Source organism: Anolis sagrei, chromosome X, assembly GCF_037176765.1.
Source record: "Anolis sagrei isolate rAnoSag1 chromosome X, rAnoSag1.mat, whole genome shotgun sequence".
Taxonomy (NCBI): domain Eukaryota; kingdom Metazoa; phylum Chordata; class Lepidosauria; order Squamata; family Dactyloidae; genus Anolis; species Anolis sagrei.
In genome coordinates this window covers 70,406,471-70,426,524 of record NC_090034.1, presented here as the reverse complement: position 1 = coordinate 70,426,524, position 20,054 = coordinate 70,406,471, and the positions used below count along the sequence as shown (strand labels likewise).

At 38.9% G+C, this 20,054-nt stretch overlaps 2 protein-coding genes across 4 annotated transcripts in view; one reads left to right on the top strand and one right to left on the bottom strand.

Moving 5' to 3' along the window:
- The window catches only part of LOC132780783 (zinc finger MYM-type protein 4), a 225,586-nt gene that overhangs the window by 116,101 nt on the left and 89,431 nt on the right, over positions 1–20,054 (bottom strand). The window lies entirely within an intron of this gene.
- SFPQ (splicing factor proline and glutamine rich) overlaps positions 1–20,054 on the top strand; it is a 28,583-nt gene that overhangs the window by 6,140 nt on the left and 2,389 nt on the right. The window contains exons 2-11 of one of the 3 annotated variants that reach the window (XM_060784560.2): positions 3,432–3,620; positions 3,908–4,209; positions 4,333–4,428; positions 5,836–6,032; positions 6,891–6,975; positions 7,347–7,464; positions 7,702–7,750; positions 7,834–7,955; positions 10,694–16,892; positions 18,780–18,847. In XM_060784560.2, the coding sequence (XP_060640543.2) occupies positions 3,432–3,620; positions 3,908–4,209; positions 4,333–4,428; positions 5,836–6,032; positions 6,891–6,975; positions 7,347–7,464; positions 7,702–7,750; positions 7,834–7,955; positions 10,694–10,831 (1,296 nt within the window). In that variant the 3' untranslated portion in view covers positions 10,832–16,892; positions 18,780–18,847. Of the gene's footprint in view, positions 1–3,431; positions 3,621–3,907; positions 4,210–4,332; positions 4,429–5,835; positions 6,033–6,890; positions 6,976–7,346; positions 7,507–7,701; positions 7,751–7,833; positions 7,956–10,693; positions 16,893–18,779; positions 18,848–20,054 lie in introns of all 3 variants that reach the window. The other 2 variants (XM_060784561.2, XM_060784559.2) reach the window with 2 other exon arrangements.

Here is a 20,054-nt window from a genome sequence, read left to right as displayed (position 1 = left end):
TGTCTGCTCCAGCCAGCCAGAACCCAACTGGCAACCGCCACCCAGAGGACCTTTTCATCCGCCCCCCTCCCTCCCCAAGGCTGTGGAACAACCTACCTGCAGAGCTCTGATAGCTAAACCAGCTTTCAGAATTTAAGAGACAAGTTAAAATCTCTCTTCCAGCCAGCAGGCCTACCCAGACAGTCTTTAAACATAAGCATGAATGTTAATGCATGTCTTTTGTTTAATCACTGTTTTGCCAGTGCTGATTTTATATAGGTAAATGTTTGATTTGTATATCAATTTTATATACCTTACATACCTGTAAAAAGGGCGGGGGCTGAAAGGGGTTGTGAATAGGGGAGTCATTTTGGGGAAAGATGTTGGGAAAAAAATTAACAATTGGTGGAATGTGTGTGCCTGCCATAAGTGCTGTTATGCAATTCCTAATGGCAGTAATCTTACACATATTTAATCTTCCCATAAATGACTTACACCAATCTGTGCTTGAATTGAAGCTAACTTCCCCCACCCTCTCTACTAAAAACAATAGTCATGTCTTGTTTTAGACAGTTCTTTCATTCTCCCTTGCTATTGCAATGTTTTACACTACCTTCAAAGCCCACATAAATTTTTACATTTTCTTTTTTCTTTATAAATGGATCTCATTCTTCCAAAAAGTTAATTGACTTCTTTATCAAACAAGATGATTTGTGCAAGTTCTGCAACTTTTATAATCCAATTTTATTTTAGAGATAGTTCATTAGTTTTCCATTTTTGTGCAATAACTTGAAATTCGTGGTTATTGCTTGTTCATTTGGAAGACCAATACAGAGATAAAGTTGGATCTTTGTAAATATCATTTGTAATACCATTTATATCAGTCTCCAGTATCGTTTTGCTTTGTCATGTGATTTTTGTATGACAGAGAATACCTTTATGTGCTTCACATTTTGAATATAAACAGGCATATTGAGTTCGTATTTTCTTAGGAATATTAGAGGTGTGTTGCCAGTTCCTTTTTTAAAATATACTATATAATTTATTTCGGACCTTTGTATCCTGTTCTATCTCGACCTCAGCAGAGGGACTCAGGGCGGCTAACAAAATGGCATCCCATGGTGCCCACAACCAAAAACATAAATATGCAACTTAAATAACAATAGAACAATATAAAACAGTATAAAAACAGTATAAAACATTGTACAATCAACAGCCTCCGGTTTAAGTCATCATCATCCTAGGGGCAGTCAGTTTGATTGCAGTTCTAAGGCTGTGGAAATTTTGGGTGTTCTTTTTTTATTGCCACCTTCATAGGTGGCTGGGGGAGATTCAGGAAGTGGCAGTCCAAAAAGACATGTTTTCCCACAGTTGGGAAGTTCTAGCCTAAATCATTTGGGGGAATGGGACCAAGGCCAGATTTCAAAGCCTGCAGGAACAGACAGAATTGGTGCCTTTAGTACCCTAAAGAGACAGAAATGTATATGAATGGAATGAAGGAAAAAAAGCAATCCTTCTCAAGCTGTGATGCTATGTACAGATGATTTTCACTGTGCCAGGAATTATTTACATAATTTTGCTTTGTTATTGGAATTGATAAAATACATTTATCCTGAGAAATAAATGTTACAGTGATGGTTTAATCAGTTACACATTTAATCCTAAATTATAATTTTAGGTAATGTATTAAAATTGTCTCTGAGCAGCAGTCAATTGCTTGCAGTGTCAAAGCATTTTTTTCTTGTAGTACTATGATACTTTTTATTACTGTGTTCTTTATTCCTGTTAAAAAATGGGGAAAATCCAAAATCATGTAAAACACTAAGGATGTGTACATTTTTTTAAAAAAAACCCCTTTGTAAGATTAATGTATTGATTAACTGTATGATCAGTGGAGATGAGAAATCTGAAAGTGGCTGTTGACAGCCTAGCATAGCTTCTCTTTCAGTTAACGAAATAGCTATTTATGTAGTGCTTAACTTGATGGTGAGGATAACTTGCACTTGTAAGGCTGGATGTGAGGCAGGCAATGTTGTCAGGGCCGTGTTATTAAAACTTACCTTCTAAAATCTACAAAACAGTATGGAATACCAGAATTAGCAGCATTATAAGGTATTTTTTCAGTTTTTTTGAAATACAGTATAAGAGGATTGGATAGTTAAGTGTTTTGACTATTTCAGTTATTAAAATGTAATGAATAATTCTTATTTTTGTAAGGCATTTTTGAGAAGGGAATGAATACTATTTATTGAGCTCATTAGTAGTTTTGGTGTTAATTCCACAAATACATTTTGAGAACTTTTCAGTAATCATCTAAAAATACCTTAAAAACAACAAATAAATAGACATAAACAACTTTTCTTACCAGCAAGTTGGTTTTACCACTTTAGGAGAAAAAGAGAACATAAGCTCAGTGTCGAAGGCTTTCATGGCCAGAATCACTGGGTTGTTGTAGGTTTTTTCGGGCTATATGGCCATGTTCTAGAGGCATTTCTCCTGACGTTTCGCCTGCATCTATGGCAAGCATCCTCAGAGGTGGTGAAGGCAAAACATCAGGAGAAAATGCTTCTGGAACATGGCCATACAGCCCAAAAAACTTACAGCAACCCAGTTATTCCGGCCATGAAAGCCTTTGACAATACATTAAGCTCGGTATATTGCTTTGTATGGATTTTTTTCATGATGGGTCTTCAGAGTGATCAGAAGGATAGTCATAATTTCAGAAAACATTACTGGTGCTTCAATAGGAGCATTGGCTTTTTAAAAAAATAAACAATGAATTGGCACCACATTTCAAATGTGCCATCTCTTGTAAGTGCTTTGGTTAAGTTAAGGTGAAAACTGGAAAATAAACTGATGCTCTAGTACCATAAGTTGTATGGAATACCAAGGTGGTTTGCTTGCAGTACCCCCCCCCCCCCATCAAGAACAACTGCTATTGACTTTTCTGCATTTTTGTTTGCCCAAACACTTTAAAGTACTGCCCTGTATCTTCTGCTTTTATCTGTCACTTTTCATTGTTTGCAGAAACCCGATTTTAAATTCTTAAAGAGCTTTTTAAAAAGTGACATGGAATTGGCTGTGATTTTAAAAAATCACTGGTGCAATTGTCTCTAACAATAGAAGATGGCAATTGCAGAGATTTCTTTCTTTAAAGGATGAGTCTTATGGGATGTTAGGTCTTGTGGCAATTGTATTAATTTTGAAGTAGAGGTGTTCAGCAGTGAGAGTTTAGGATCAACTATGTCTACCTGAAATACATTTAGTGAGTGAAGTGTGCTTGCTTTTATTCACGCTTGCTTGTGTAATGAGGTGACAAAATAATACTGTTTCTTGCCATATAAAGTGTGGTACCACGTGACTTCCTAATTCTGTAGTTAGGAGTATATGAAATATGTTCTTCATATCAGGTAGTACTTATTAAACTAAGACTTTATGTTTCTATTTTTTAGGGCTTTAAAGCCAACTTGGCACTTCTGAGACGCCCTGGTGAAAAGACATACACTCAGCGTTGTCGTCTTTTTGTTGGGAATTTACCTGCTGATATCACCGAAGATGAGTTTAAGAGGTTGTTTGCTAAATATGGTGAACCTGGAGAAGTCTTCATCAACAAGGGGAAAGGATTTGGCTTTATTAAACTGGTGAGCAGTGTAATAATTTTCAGTCTGTTGTGTTTGAACACATTGATTTTCCTTTGATGTATTGAAAATGTGGAATACGACTTAAAGGGAGGTTTGTGTTAGTATGCTGTTTTATGGAAATGTGTGTTGTTTGTATGCATATGTATGTTTTATGGAAATGTATGTTGTTTTTGTTGCAGCACTATTGTGTGCTTTTTGTGAGCTGCCCCAAATCCCTTCAGAGACATGGTGGTGGGTATAAATAAAGTTTTTAATTGCTATTATTATTTATTTTCCCCTCCTAATAGGAATCCCGAGCTCTGGCTGAAATTGCAAAGGCAGAACTGGATGACATCCCTATGAGAGGAAGACAGCTTCGTGTGCGTTTTGCCACACATGCTGCTGCTCTTTCTATTCGCAATCTTTCTCCGTATGTTTCAAATGAATTGCTGGAGGAAGCTTTCTCTCAGTTTGGTCCAATTGAAAGAGCTATTGTGATTGTAGATGATCGTGGTAGATCTACAGGAAAAGGCATTGTTGAATTTGCATCAAAGCCTGCAGCACGAAAAGCTTTTGAGCGTTGCACAGAAGGTGTCTTCCTTTTAACAACGTGAGTCAATTTTACTTTTTAAATGAAGCTTGGCTGGTTATAGGTGCTGGGCTTAGTGCTTTAATTAACTTGAAAGTTTTGTAAGCCTTTATTCATGGTGACTATCTTTTATCTGGTTTCTAGTACTCCAAGACCAGTTATTGTGGAGCCTCTTGAGCAGCTGGATGATGAAGATGGTCTCCCAGAAAAGCTGGCTCAGAAAAATCCAATGTATCAAAAGTAAGCAAGATTAAACACATATGATCAGTGTGATCCTAACTTTGGTTGGGAAGATAAACCTCCAAATTGGCTTTTGTTACTGGTTTGTCTCTTGGGGCTTGAAAAAGAAGTGAAAATAGTTTGTTTTGCCATATTGGGATTTTGTGCAATATGTGGTTTCTAGAATGGGAAGATCTTACAGGAAGCTTTCATTTGGTCTAAATAGAAGGATATATGCTCTTTGAGCCATGCTGAAGAAAAATAATCAGGCCCCTTGAATGTGATTTGTAGTTATTTTGCTTGGATGCATTAAAACGGAATACTTGAATTAAACTTCAGAGTTCTTTTCTTATAATAAACGAATGACCATGAGTATATTTTCAGCAAAAAATAAAAATTGAAATCAAGCCAGTTCTTCCAGTTTAAGTGGCTTGTTGAATTAATAGCAACTTGATAAATTAATTTTCACTAATTCATTGGGTTTACTTTAATTTAGGGAGCCCCCGGTGGTGCAGTGGGTTAAAGCACTGAGCTGCTGAGCTTGTTGATCGAAAGGTCGCAGGTTCGATTCCGGGGAGCGGCATGAGCTTCCGCTGTCTGCCAATCTAGCAGTTCGAAAACATGCAAATTTGAGTAGATCAATAGGTACCACTCCGGTGGGAAGGTAACGGCGCTCCATGCAGTCATGCCGGCCACATGACCTTGGAGGTGTCTACGGATAACGCTGGCTCTTCGGCTTAGAAATGGAGATGAGCACCACACCCCAGAGTCAGACATGACTGGACTTAATGTCAGGGGACCTTTACCTACGTTAATTTAGAATAAATATACTTTATACGCCTCTCCCCGAGGGGACTTGGGGCAGCTTGCAACAATCCACAGATACAGAAAATAATATAAGCAATAAAGAAAATATCTCAATCAATCAACAATTAGTACATAAAATTAAAATGACATTCTAATAATAGCATTAATAAATAACAGTTTTAAAGCCATTTGCCCTCTAAAAACAATATAAATATAAACTGTTTAAACCAGTCTGCTCCTGTTGCCAGAATATCCAGCATTATGTTCTAATAGGCATTCAGTCCTGTCCGATAATTAAATATACTCTAGCTATTTTCAAAAGCTTGCTTACATAGCTAGGTTTTAATATAGGCAGAATTCATGTCATGTCAATACAAAGTTATCTTTATGGCATCTTAAAATGCCATAGAAAGAGGAGAGCTTGCTAGAAAACAACTTACTTGGCTCTCATTTTTGATTATAACCTATTGGATGAAATCAATTCTTCTCTGTTTCAGTATGTTTGTATATAAACTTTCTATATATCTGGACATTTTTCACACTTTGCATATTTATGTTGCCAGAGCTGTTGACTCTTTTTTAATGGTCAGTGTTAATTGACTTTTGCAATTGCATTTCAAGGGAGAGGGAGACTCCTCCACGATTTGCTCAGCCTGGAACCTTTGAATATGAATATTCTCAGAGATGGAAATCTTTGGATGAAATGGAGAAACAACAGAGAGATCAGGTGGAGAAAAACATGAAAGATGCCAAGGACAAACTGGAAAGTGAAATGGAAGATGCCTATCACGAGCATCAGGCAAACCTTTTGCGTCAAGGTATTCGGGCAGAAATCTTTGCTAAATGATTTGATTAATTTTCCTCAATGTGCAGCTATTCATATCTGATGATGTCTTTAAAATATTGCAGATTGTTACGTTAATTTGATCAATTTGGCAGAAATGCAGGAACATAGGTATATGGGATGGAGTGGTGCTGATCACTCTTAAAACTGGTCTAAGAATTAGAATACTTGACAACTTGGTGCTTCATTGAATTTTTAATGCAGTTTTAGTTGGGCATAACTTCAGACTTTGCTTTAAAGGATTTGGATATTAGTAGGATACTTTTATTTGTCATGTCAGGGCAACCAGTCAATTGTATTACATTTCTAACAGAACAAAACAAACAAACGGACAAAATACAAAATTTGCGAGTTTGGTAGTTGATTAAATGTCCTTTGACCAGTAGCTGGCCACTTAGAGTGCTTCTGGTGTTGCTGCAAGAAGGTCCTCCATTGTGCATGTGGCAGGGCTCAGGGTGCATTGCAGCAGGTGGTCAGTGGTTTGCTCTTCTCCACACTCGCATGTCGAGGATTCCACTTTGTAGCCTCATTTCTTAAGGTTGGCTCTGCATCTTGTGGTGCCGGAGCGCAGTCTGTTCAGCGCCTTCCAAGTCGCCCAGTCTTCTGTGTGCCCAGGGGGGAGTCTCTCATTTAGTATCAGCCATTGGTTGAGGTTCTGGGTTTGAGCCTGCCACCTTTGGACTCTCACTTGTTGAGGTGTTCCAGCGAGTGTCTCTGTAGATCTTAGAAAACTATTTCTTGATTTAAGTCGCTGACGGATACTGATCAGTTATGTAGGATACTGATCAGTTATGATTATAAAGCAATAGTGGATTGACCTTTTTTCCTTCAGATCTTATGAGGCGTCAGGAAGAACTGAGACGTATGGAAGAACTTCACAATCAAGAGATGCAGAAACGCAAGGAAATGCAATTAAGGTAAGTTATATTTAAGCACTAGTAGTCATAGCCAGAGTGCATGGAATATCCAAGTGAAATACTAGGCTCGTGAAGGAACACTAATGTGCCTCATCCATGAGCTCCGCTTTGTTTCTTATTTCAGGTGCAAACCGACTAGTAATTTCTTGTGGGTTTATATACAAGACTGTCTACCAGAAGTTTTTTTAAAGTTTTGTTTTTGTTTGTTTTTTACCTACATAATGATGCTAATTCTAGCCTTATGTGGAACTTACTGTGAAAGCATTGTTTGTTCTTTTGTCTATCAGCATATGATTTGTGTCACTTTTCGTGTCATCTGAAATGCAAAAGTCAGCAGTGCTCAGAGATCTAAACAGTGTGTGGATTTTCAGACAGGAAGAAGAGCGCCGTAGGCGGGAAGAAGAGATGATGATCCGCCAACGTGAGATGGAAGAACAAATGAGAAGACAAAGAGAAGAAAGTTACAGTAGAATGGGTTACATGGACCCTGTAAGTCAGGGCTGGAAGAATCCCAGTAGTCTGGTTACTCAGGTGCCTGCATCTCATGTTGATCCCTAGGAATTGAAAAGATACCTTTAGTGTTCTCTTCATGGATTTTTAAAATAATCCTTCCTGCATTGTTTATATAAATCTTGGGTGCATTCAATTGATAACGGTTTGAATATGAGGAGTACAATGCCTTGAATGTGTGCGCTTTTTCTTAAAACCCTACTTTTGCTTTTGCAGAGGGAGAGAGACATGAGAATGGGTGGCACCAGCACAATGAACATGGGAGGTAAGCAAGTTTTTCAGTTGCATTTATGGATAGGTATGGTTCTGAGTATCTGTTACATAATATTCACTGGGTTTTCTTTACAGATCCCTATGGTACAACTGCTCAGAAATTCCCACCTTTAGGGGGTGGAACTGGCCTGGGCTATGAAACCAGCCCTGGAGTTGGACAAACATCTATGACCAGTTCTATGATGGCGAGCGATATGGTAATGTATCCTGTGGCAGCTTGACTTCATTTCCAAACAAATACTGCATACCTGAACATCTTTCCTGTCTTGATTCTCACATGACTTGCATTCTGAGTTAGGCTTCCCTTTCCCTGAAGTATTTATTCATAATGTCAAGAGCAAGGGACCTCTTGAGCAGTGTAAAACTGAGCCTAGTCTTTGCCAGTATGGTGGCAAGTTTGATCAGACATCTCTGATGTGATTAGAAGACTTCCTGTGGCTAGTTTGGTTTGGAGTTCTGTGGTTAAGCTCGGAAGGAACTCTTCAAATTTTGTGAATACCTATGTGATGGGAAAAGTTCTTGCTGTGGAGTTAGCTTAATAAGTCGAAGTGGTCTTGATCACTTTCTGAACTTGAGTCAACAGAAAGATGTAGGAATGAAGATGAACTCCTTATGGCATAGATTGGAGGGGACAGTGTTCCAAACCTATTAGGAGATCACTTCATCTTGCATAATCTCTACATCCTTGCTAACTTAGTTGGTTAGTCAGATGGATGGTAGCTAGCATTCATATGCAAATAGTACACCTGTTTGGTATGTGCTAGCTTTTGCTATAGCACTTAATGAGTTCTTAATATTCCATACTGATATAAATTGTGACCAAAGTGTGTGGTTGTTAGCTGCCCTGAGTCCCAAGGGAGAGACAGGCAGGGTATAAATAAAGTAAATAATAATTCAGTTGCTTGTCAAATTCCAAAATGATAATGAATAATTTGGTTATATTTTGATACTGCATGAGGTACCTGACTGAAGAAAGGCTTGCTTATTCAGGCCAAATATGCCTCTAGTCTAACATTCACTTCACCATAGTAGTCAGCCAAATCCTTCTGGGATGTCCACACACAAAATATTTAGGCAGCAGATGACTCCCCAGCAGCAGCATACTACCTTTGAACACTTCCCTGTAGCCATTTTGCCCAGCAGCTCATGATGAAAAATCTCCACAAATGTTGTATTAGATTGATACCATACCCTGGCTTTGGTTAGGACAATATTTTGTACTGGGCCTGCTTGTAACAATGTAATGGCAATGCTGCAGTGCTCATAATGGGGAAACCCTCCTTTTATTCTCCAGGTTAGTGCAGGTGTGGTGGGTTGCATTTACTTTAAGAGTGAGCTGTAATTAATGCATGATATTACAATGTCCAGGGGTGGAGGGCACTCTGATCTCTGCATTGAAACAATTGCATCATCTAGTGAGCTACTTGTCACTCAGGGGTCACTTTTTTCATAGAAATACATCTTATTTTCCCACCTAGCATCTAATTTTAGGATGGTGGTCCAATGGCTTTGACTGCATAGCTTAAGGGAGACGGTAATTAATCTAAGACTTTCTTGATATATATCCAGAATTTACAAACTGGCTATGTTTTCAAAATTAACAGTATAAACATAGGTGAAAGTCTCAGTCACATAGGACAGGCGATAACTGGAAAACTCTGCATGATGTTCAAATGAGCAGTACTTTGCTAGTAACATGTACTGCTTTACCTGCAAGAGTGTGTAATATTAGAATCTCATGACTTGTTTATATTGACTCTTAATGCTTGGCCTTTGGCAGTTTAAATTGTCAGTCCGATCATTGCAAGCCAGTTGTTAGCGGAAATCCAATTAGGAGGCCTGCTTATATCTAGTGCTTCCAGACTATTAGTGACTCCATGATTGGATACCTGTGCAAATTAGTGATGGGCTCATGCAATGACTTGACATTAGTCATTTTTGTTGCAGAATCACTGTAGAATTTGGGCATTTGTTTGTAGGGCTACTGGGGAGAAAAGTGTATGAGCCTTTCACATAATGTGTCTGCATGTGTATCTAGTTAAGGGATTCATACCATTGGTCTGAAGAGTGAATTGGCTGCAGCTTTAAAAAAAATGTCAAAATCTTTGGTCATATTTCCTTTGTGTCCAGTAATGAGATAAACAATACAACAGTTAAATTGCCAAGTTAACTTTGTCTGCTTTACCATAGACTGGCTGAGCTGTTGTGTGTCCATTGGACACTAGCTGAAGGTATTCTGTAACTGAAAATCATAGTGGACTTTTTGCAAATCCTGTAAATGTTAGAGGCTTCAAGCTATTTAGTGTGCTGAATCAGTTTGTTTAAAGCACAACCTGTGCATTTTTTTTGACCTGGGTAGGTAAATGTTTTACTAGGTTCATCCTCTTTCTTGTGCTTAATCTTTTAATGACTTTTGCTCTCAGACCTCTGTATCTATTCTGAGCAGACGGTAGCATTTAGTCATCACAAAAAGATGGTCTCATACCTTGCACTGGTGAGTAGTTATTTGCTTTACATGAGAAGGCTAATGCTTGAGGGAGCTGAACATAGCTTTTGGCTAGGTTTACTTGCTGACTGACAAACTTGCATTGCAGTACAGATGAGCAAGTGATTGTGGCAAATTACCAGAATTCCTTTCTGAGAGGATTCTTGGTCCAAGCCTATACTAATACTTGCATTTTTAGCACTACAGGGAATATCTGTTTGCTGAAACAGACAAATGAGAATGGATCAATTTGGGAACATACCTCAAGGCATGTATTAAATTAAACTAATTATTAAATTACCCTTTTTTCCTTTCTATGTTCCCGGTACCTGTGGATCGACTCAATGGTGATTGTATCGACGAACGTTGACTACGGAACCTTCTAAAATAAATACTTAACACACATGGACATCAACTACACATAATGAACTCTTAATATCGTTCTGATAGCGCCCTGAACGATTTGGGCAGGGTGGTGCAGGGCCCGTAGCTGGCCAGGGCCCTAGAGGAATGGGGCCTGGAACTCCAGCAGCTTATGGGAGAGGCAGAGAAGAATATGAAGGCCCAAACAAAAAGCCCCGCTTTTAGATGTGATGTAGATTTCCATTCCAGTTTTTTTCGTCTTGTTCAGACACTACTTTTTTTTTAATTCTTGCATTTTAGTGAGAAAACTGCGTTTTTATGAATGTTAGAAACTTAATGATTAGAATTTGTAAGTGGTCTGGGCAGAAAATCTAATTATGTAATGCAGTGTTCAAAACTTAGCTTTTTTGATGTATAACGTCCCTTACCTTGATGGCAGTGTACCGTGCGCCATTTGAATTCCCAACTGTAAACTTTTTTTTACTGTGCTTAAAATAAATAGACTACATGTAGCAGTTATTCTTATATCTTAAACTTGTTGTTCACGGTTGAAAGAATACAGGACAAACATGCAACACTTCCTTGCAGTAGGCAGTGTTGCTTGAGGTCTAGTTGGTGTATTGCAGAATATGGCTTACATGCTGTCAGGACATAAATTGATTTTACCTGCAGTTGATGTGATACTGAGACGTGATTGCTTTGTGTATGAAGTGACATCAAAGCAGCAATACTCAGAAATTGTGGCCAGTGGACTAGATCAGGTCCACAGGCCTTCACCTGCTGGTTTGTGGTGAGTTTCCAGAAATTAAAAAAAAAAAAGCCAGTGGGCACAATTTTGATGTTGGTCCCAGGCATGTTAATCCCCATTGCCATTTTCCTACCATCAGAGAGTCTTGAAAGGCACGGATTTATAGGTGAAGCTTCACTTTTGGAATAAACAACTGGGATAATCTTTCCAGAAGTTGCAATATAGGTTTTTAATGGAGATTCGTAAGAGTTTAATTGCCCTTTATGAAGGCAGTCGAAGAGACTAAAATTCTAGTGCTAATTTCAAATTATGCAGTCGCATGGTTGAAATTTCAGACCTAACTGAGAAAGTGGGAGAAGGGGAATTCTGGCAGACAGCTGGTAGTGTTAACTGCTGAGTTTTTAAAAGAGCACCTATATTCCAGGTTCAAACCATAATACGGCTTAGATATACTTTCAAAGAGTTGCTGTGATATTTCTTTAATATGGCTCATTATATAGCACCCGCTATGCCTACTTTATTGTTAGCATTTAATTAATATGCTTAGCTTGAAAGCACTGAAATGTGGGAAGGCAGGTTTGTTTTAATTTCTGTAATAATTTAGACATTAGAGTACAGGAAGAAAACTGAAACTTCAGGGTTAAATTATTGTATAGTGTCATGTACTGTAGTAATTTGCCAGATGGAACCATACAGTAAATACAATTAAAACAAGGTTTTGTAACTTGGGCTGCATAGTACAAAGCTATGTTGAATTTGGTAGAGGTGAATATTTCATTCTTATTAAAACACACCTGAATTCATAGTATGTTGGACTCCATAGCCGCCTGACATCTGAAAGTCTGGGTGCACAGTTTCCCAGGATGTAAAAAGTACTACTGGTTGATGAAAATATCAACCAGATTTAGAGCCCATTCTGTATTTATTTCTGGATGTATTTTCATGTTTAAAAATTCTGATCTTTATATAACTTTTAATCTTTTAAATAAGGGGTGGGGAACCTGACTTAATTTTTCTGTGTGTTCTATAATGGAACCTCAAGTTAATATTGGGCATATCTGGGGCCAAAACTGGGTCGAGGCTACCCTTTCCCACTCGGGTTTGAACAGGACACTTCCAGGAGGCTTCAGTTTCTCCCCTGTTTCAAATATTTTGACTGTATCCCCATTGCACCCCCTCCCCCCAATCTCAGAGGCTTTTGCCATTGGCATGAAATTATGCTGGGACACAGATGGCTCTTGGACCACAGGTTCTGCACCCCTCCTTTAAATGTCTTCCTCTGTACGATTTATTGATAAGCCCATCAGCCATATCAAAATATTTGACAATGCCTTCCTCTGTTTTGGTAAGAATGGACTGTGTACAGTGTTTTCAACGTGCGTGGATAAAATTCTCGTGTCCTCACTTTGACAAAATAAACTTGTTAGTACAAGGTTTTGTAAGCAAACATTTGAACTCAAGAATGCCGATAAACCGTCGATGATCATGGTTGATGGATGGTTGATTTTCAGCTAGTGTTGTGGTTGGATTGAGCTACATTCCAAGAAGCTTTCAAAGATGTTATTACATGAAACTCCTTACTTTTTGAACTTGAGGGGAGGGGGGAGCTCATAATCTTTACAAGATTTCTGCTGGAGAGTACTGTGAAAAAGCCTATATAAATCAATCAATTTGGGTTCTGAGCTTTTGTCAATGGATGCTAGGGTTTTTTTTTCTACTGACCCTTTTAAAGAGGCGTTTTTGGAACACCCACAACAGGAAAATCCTGAAATTTGATAGTGGTGGGGCTCTGGGTACAAGGACACTAATTTTCAGTTTATTTTTCAGATTACATGCCATTTTTCCTTAGGATGCTGGCACATGGCTTTAAACCATGGTCTTTTGTAGTACTGTAGTCTTGAAGAGTGAAGGAGGCTCATTATCCCATTACCCTTCCTAAGGTTCACCTCTTGTTTCGTTCTGTCAAAAATTGGGCTATTTTGAAAATAAGAGACCTGCAGAAGATACTGATAGTTTAAACACCAATTCTGTACTTTTTCAAGTGCAGTTTGCACATATTTAAATATTTGTACAATAGTCTTAATTTATGAAAAATGGGCTCCCAAGTACTAGGAACTCTCATTGAGCCTTAACTCAATTGGTTGTTCCTTTTAGTTAGTAGATTTTTCCAAATGCAATTTTCACATGATAAGCATTTTTAGGTGCAATTTGAACAGAAAACTAGACGTTTTATTTCTTCGTGCCCATTAAGTGTTTAGTTTTAAAAAGAGCACATGACAGGGTTTTCCCCATGTTTTACCACCCCAGCATGCTATAAACACATTCTTGCCAGTTATAATGAAAAACTGAATTTCTGTTTCTGTGCGTATTTTGTGGTATCTTTGTTTCTCTTTTTTAAAAAACCCAAACCCTTGGCAACCAGTTGTGGCAGCGTACTTTTTTTCTGGAGTTTTGAGACTGCACTTTGACACTGTTTAAAGTAGTGGCCTGCTACGTAACAGCACTTAGTCAGCATTTCTGCAGTGCATTACTGTGAGGAACGTAGTACCACAAGTGGCAATGGACATTAGGACCTGGATGTAGTATTCCTGCTTGCTCCGAGATTCTCATTGTCGCCTGCATACAGGTAGGTAAAAAGCACTATAATCTAACTTGGTGACTTTCTGTGTAAAATTGACTGTGGGGTATTCTGGCATCACACTTCTGACTGTGGAATTTCAGTGCAGCACTACTCATACTCTATAATGCTTAGATTTGAGGCCTAATTTGCCATCAGAGTTAGGCAAGCTGTGATACTGAGAGGTTTGCCTCAGACCCGTGATTCCTTCGTGTATATTGTTTCCACTGTAACTGTGTGCCATTGATATTCTCAGACCTCATTGGGAGGGAAAGGGATACAATCTTGTAAATATCTTAACTGCTCAAAGGTCCTGTTCGTTGCTCATAGGAAGCGGTGCTCTTCTAGTGCATATAAGATTTTTGTGGCGAAAGTCACACATCCCTTTTTGACTAGACTGATAAATGCATTGGTAACTTGCTTTGGGTAAGAAATGGCTGTTGTATTAAGCTTGAAGTTTGGGGAGTGGTATTTTGTAACTTTAGTAATCGGTTACATAATGCGTTTGGGTGGTTGTGGGGTGAATACTGTGGCATTTGTTCAACTAAGAATTCCCACTTCTAATGTTCCATATGCTTGGTCCAAAAGATCTAGCTCTTTCTGCTTCCTTGGCGGGGAAAATACATAATGGGGTCTTATTGCCCTCTAGGTCTGTTGGCTTTGTTGTGGTAACTGTTTTCAATAATTATATCTCTCTTTAAAAACTATTTGATCTGGTTCTTGGCCAACTTACATGAATCAGCCTTATTTTACTTAGGGCTGGAATATATATCTGTTAAATCCAGGTTTTGTGTTTCAAGACAAAAAACTTGTTCATGAGTAGGATTCAACCGTGAATCTTCCAAATAACAATCTGGTCCTGAATTGGATAAGGCAGTCTCCTGCTATATCAGATATAGGCAGACTTTGGCCCTCCAGGCATTTTGGACTCCAACACCCATAATTCCTAAGAGCTTACTGGCTGTTAGGAATTGTGAAAGTTGAAATCCAGAACACCTGGAGAGCTAAAGTTTTGCCATGCTTGTGCTATATCATAGTAGTCCATTAATGAAAAATGTACTTTTGATATTTTAGTATCAATAATATTTGCTTTGCAAGAATATAGTTATATTCAAACAAAGCTGCAGCTAGTGACAACAAACCCAGTGTGAACTGTGATGAAGCAAAATTCAGTACCTTTGCTGTGTAAACTCTAGTAGTTGTGTGCAAACATTGTAAGTAGACCTACTCAATTTTGACCAATATCCCAAAGTATGATGTGGTGATATGTGGGATCAGATCATAGAGTGCTACACTCTGCATAATTGGATTTTAGTAGACTCTTTTTCTCAGGACAGATGAGCTGGACATAAGTCTGTGGGGCGCACCCCTAAATGCAGTGGCAAACAGGATTACAATAATTTACAAAGCAGCAACTGTTGGTCTGCTAAACACATCACTCTGGGCAGGTGTCATGAAAAATAACTCTCAAGTGCTTGCATTGTATTCCAGTTTTAAGTTTATTTTTCATCTGTTCTATGAATTTGTTTTGATTCTTATGAATGCTGACTTCAGAGTTCAGAAGTGTGATGCCAGAATACATTATGCGTACTCTGCTAGGCCCTTGGTGCCAGTGGCTGGTCTTGTCAGGAGAGCTGTCCTTCTGGGGGAGGGAGGGTTTACTCTAACTCTGTATGCCTCAGTCAAGCACCTCTTGGATGCAACGCCCCACTCCCTTCATCCCCAGTAACTCAACAAGGCCTGCATCCAAAGCCCCCCATAGAATTCATTTTGAGGGTGAATTTCTGCTAATGATTTCCACCTGATCAGGAGGTCCCTGGTGGTTATGTATGTTAAAACAGAGTCCAACATGAAGAGATTGTGCTTTTTTAGGTTGGTTTGGACCATTGGTTGTTTTCCTCCATCACAAGCTAGAAAGGTTGGAATCAACAGGTCAGTTGCAGATGTCTTTATGCCATTTTGGTGGGTATAAGTAAATGCTGCAAGGGGTGCGGGGCTGGGAAGGTGGAAGGAAACGGGAAATTGTTTCACTCTTTGGATTGTTGCATTAGCATTGGGCCATGAAAGCCCATGATAGTGCCTACAAACCTCCATCAGACAAACATGGCATTGCACGCTAGTACAATTGAATTGTGAGAAGGGATGGCTGCAAATAAAGTTAGTGATGAAAAAAAAACCCAAACCATAATTCGTGTTACTAGAACTTAAAATGTGTTCCTTCTGTTTTGGAAAAAAACAAAACATTAAGCCAAGATGTGGACTTGAGGATACTGGCACATTGACTGGCTTGGCAGTGTCTTGATCTTTTTAAAGGGCCACTCAAGAGTGAGTCGCAGGTGGAAAGGTTGCCTTTTCATTCTCTGTACGCCCTTAATGGGGCTTTCTGAAAAAAGGGTTTTTTGGGTTAGAGCAATAATGGTAGAAGGGGAAGAGAGCTAGTTCAAAGCACACTCCTAACTGTATTGTGAAGACTCAGAAGGCATTTGGACGAGCCTTTGAATAAACATTTTATGGGGTGGAGGGCTGTATGGCAGCAGAGAGGCAACCAAGTAGTTGAATGCAGTAGCTTCACATCTGCACACAAGAGGTGACCCACCTCTGGCTGCAAGTATTCTAATGCTGAGGTTGGCAGTTGAGGACTAAATGAAGACTAGTTGCATATCTTCACTATCCTGTAGCTCAGTCTTTGGAGTAAAAGCATTCATTTTCTGCTTGTGCCCCATGCTATTTCCCAATGACTGTTTTGGCAGAACTTGTAAACTCCCCTCAGTTTACCAATTCGTGAGTTAACTCTTATGATTAATCTTCAATTTTTGTTTTCAGAAACTCCTGTAGTCTATATCTTCTTACTAACTTCAGCTCTTATCCTTTAGGTGAAGGTTATACCAGCTGGATGAAACCAGAGAAAGGCCACATGTGAGGTAAGATGTCCTATCTCATATGTCAAGAAACCTTGAGGACAGAGGAGTCATTAATTGAGCTACATAAGCATAACTTTAAAAACATTATCAGTGAAAAAAGTGTGATACTTATTTTAAACAAGCCGGCACAAGTGTGAAATAGTTCTTAATTGTCCACCCTATCAGGAAAGTTGAGATAAATCATTGTATTGTCGAAGGCTTTCATGGCCGGAATCACTGGGTTGTTGTAGGTTTTTCCAGGCTATATGGCCATATTCTAGAGGCATTTTCTCCTGATGTTTCGCCTGCATCTATGGCAAGCATCCTCAGAGGTAGTGAGGAAAAGTGAGCTAAATCACTGTTGAATGGTTAGGAAGTTCTTCCTAATGTTCAGTTGGAATCTCGTCTGTCTTTTGAACCAGTGGATCAATTGAGTCCTAGTCTCTTGAGTTCACTATCCTTCTTCCTGTGTTGAAGATGTGCCAGGACTTTGGACCAAAGGGCCTAACGGGAATCCCTGAGAGCAGATCTCTTTGCCAAAAGGCGAAGGCAAATCTCTCCTGGAAGCCTCGACTGCCTTTCCAAACATGCTTAAAGTACCCTGCCAAAAAGGGACAACAAGGCTCACCAGCTCAGGACAACTGACCAGCAGAAAGGCAGCCGGAGTTTCAGGCAGGAGCTCTTACCAGAAATGTGCAAAAGCGGAATGTGCAACGCTCTGGACCAGGCTGGTTTTGCTCATTTCTGGACCAAAAGCACCATCATTCTCTCAATTGGAGGGATCCCAGTCTCTTTGGGTTTGGCCTGGTCCTTAGCTGTCCCTTTGGCTTGCGTTAAACATTGACCAGAATGGGTTCTTATCTCAGCTGCTTCGACCTTGCAAGGAATGTCTTGAAGCCACAAAGTTGGAAAAACACCAGCACTGTATCTTTATTTACAAAATATGTACGCTACATTCTCTGGTCATGTCAGTTCATATCTCAGCACATTGCTAACCTGTTCCGGTTTGCACAGGAAATTCCAATAGTGGCACTCTACCAATATACATTTCTATTGTTTGAACTCAAGCATTTTTGAAACTATACAGTTTAAACTATAAGCTATTTTCACCCCAAAAACCATTGTATTCTGATACACCCAGATCTCAAAAATTGCCAGCGTGCATTCATATCCTTTAAATCACGGCTTAATTTAAATAAATGTGACACTGTGCCTTTTGACCAGTGGTTTTCAGTCTGTGGGTCCATAGTTGTTTTGGCCTTCAACTCCCAGAAATCTTAACAGCTGGTAAATTGGTTGGGATTTCTGGGAGTTGTAGGCCAAAACACCTGGGAATCCAAAGGTTGAGAACCACTGTTCTAGACTGAGATTTCTAGGTATCAGTTGCTTTGCATAGAGTTCAGGAACTGCTTGTTAATAGGTTTCTTGGGATCATAACTGGTTAGTGTATTATAAGCAGTAAAGTCTATTTATTCTGGCCCAAACCTAGAAGACCAAAATTTCTTGATATTACCTGTAAATTTAAGCTTTGGGTGCTTACATAATCCTTTAAAAAAATAATAAAAAATACAACCTTGTTTTAAAAAAAGTAACGGAGACTAGAATAACTGATAGAATAATTTTGGAAAAATCTAGTCTTGCAGAAATTCATGTACATCATGGAACAACAGCTACTGATTTAGACGAGTGTTATACCTTGACTTTGAGGCATAAGTTTTTTTAATGTCTGCTTTGCATTGAATTTTCTTAAGTGAGTATTAATGAAAGTTATTAATGAGGTACTGAATATAGACTATGTTGGACAGAGCAAATGAAACAGCTTTGCCTTAAAAATGACAACTAGTTATTTCAGCATGGTTATATTTTAATGTAATTGTGTCCTAATTAAATTAAACCTTTTTTTTGCAGTCTGGATATAGTCCGTAGATGCCCGCGGAATAAATTATGGAGAGTGGACAGCCCTAAAAAATAATAAGGTAAGAGAAAGAGGGAGTTGTGGCTATTTGCTAGAAGCAAGTGTTTGGTGTTAGAGATGGAAAAAGGCACCTGGCATTTAAAATTGTGTTCCAGGTGTGTATTTCTGGCCATGTGTTAATGGTGTTAACCTGCATCTACTTTCATTATTAGAACTTCAGTTTACTGTATTTTAAAGATGATGTGGCATTAATATAGACCAGTGGTTTCCAACCTTTTTTTGACCAGGGACCACTCTCGAACATTAGTACCAAAAGGGTTACGAATCAGTTTTTTGTCAACTTTCAATTTGGTTTGGTTATTTGGAGTTCTGATTCAGAAAATTGCATTGGACATACCACATCAGCTCTAGTTTCTGATAAGAGAACATATGCCATCCAGTAGTCACCATCTGCTCACCCACAGAAAATTATATAAATAAATGTCCATTTGTGGGATTAACAGAACTCAGAAACCACTGGACGAATTGACACCAAATTTGAACACAAGACACTAACTAAAGCAATCTATGCCCTTCACTCAAAAAAACAAAACAAAAAACCAAAAAGAACTTAAACCCCCCACAAAGCTAAATGACTATACAGAGCATTCATTAAAATAACAGCCTCCCCCGCCCTTCCCTCCTGCATGAGGGGGAAAAACCCAACAGCTTAGAGGGAGGGAGGGAAAGGTGGCCCTTATATCCCTCTTGCTACCCCCTGCCTCTCTTCCCAAAGGATTCAGAGAGAGAGAGAGGTGGGACACCTTCCTCCAAATCCACCCCCTCCCTTTCTTTCCTTTTCTGCTGTCAGCAGCATGGAGGTGCCTCCGCTGCGAACCCACACGGGAGGGATTCTGTGTGTGTGTGTGTGCCCAGAAAGCTCACCCATACTGAGTTATGGGAAGGAATTCTGGGAAATGAAGTCCAGTATTCAAAGAAAGGACAAAAAGGCATGCTCTGTGAGTTAGAAAAGGCTGTCCAGGAAGGCACAACCAAAACACTCCCGAAAGATGGCTGTCCATTTTTTACTTTATAGCAAATCTAGGCTATAATATATCTACAATAATAATATCTATATATCTATCATAATATCTGTAAGTCTCATATATATATGTGTCTATAATAATATCTGTATGTAATAATAATGTCTATATGCCTATAATATCTATAGGTATATAATAATATCCATATATCTATAATTATCGGGAGCCCCTGGTGGCGCAGTGGGT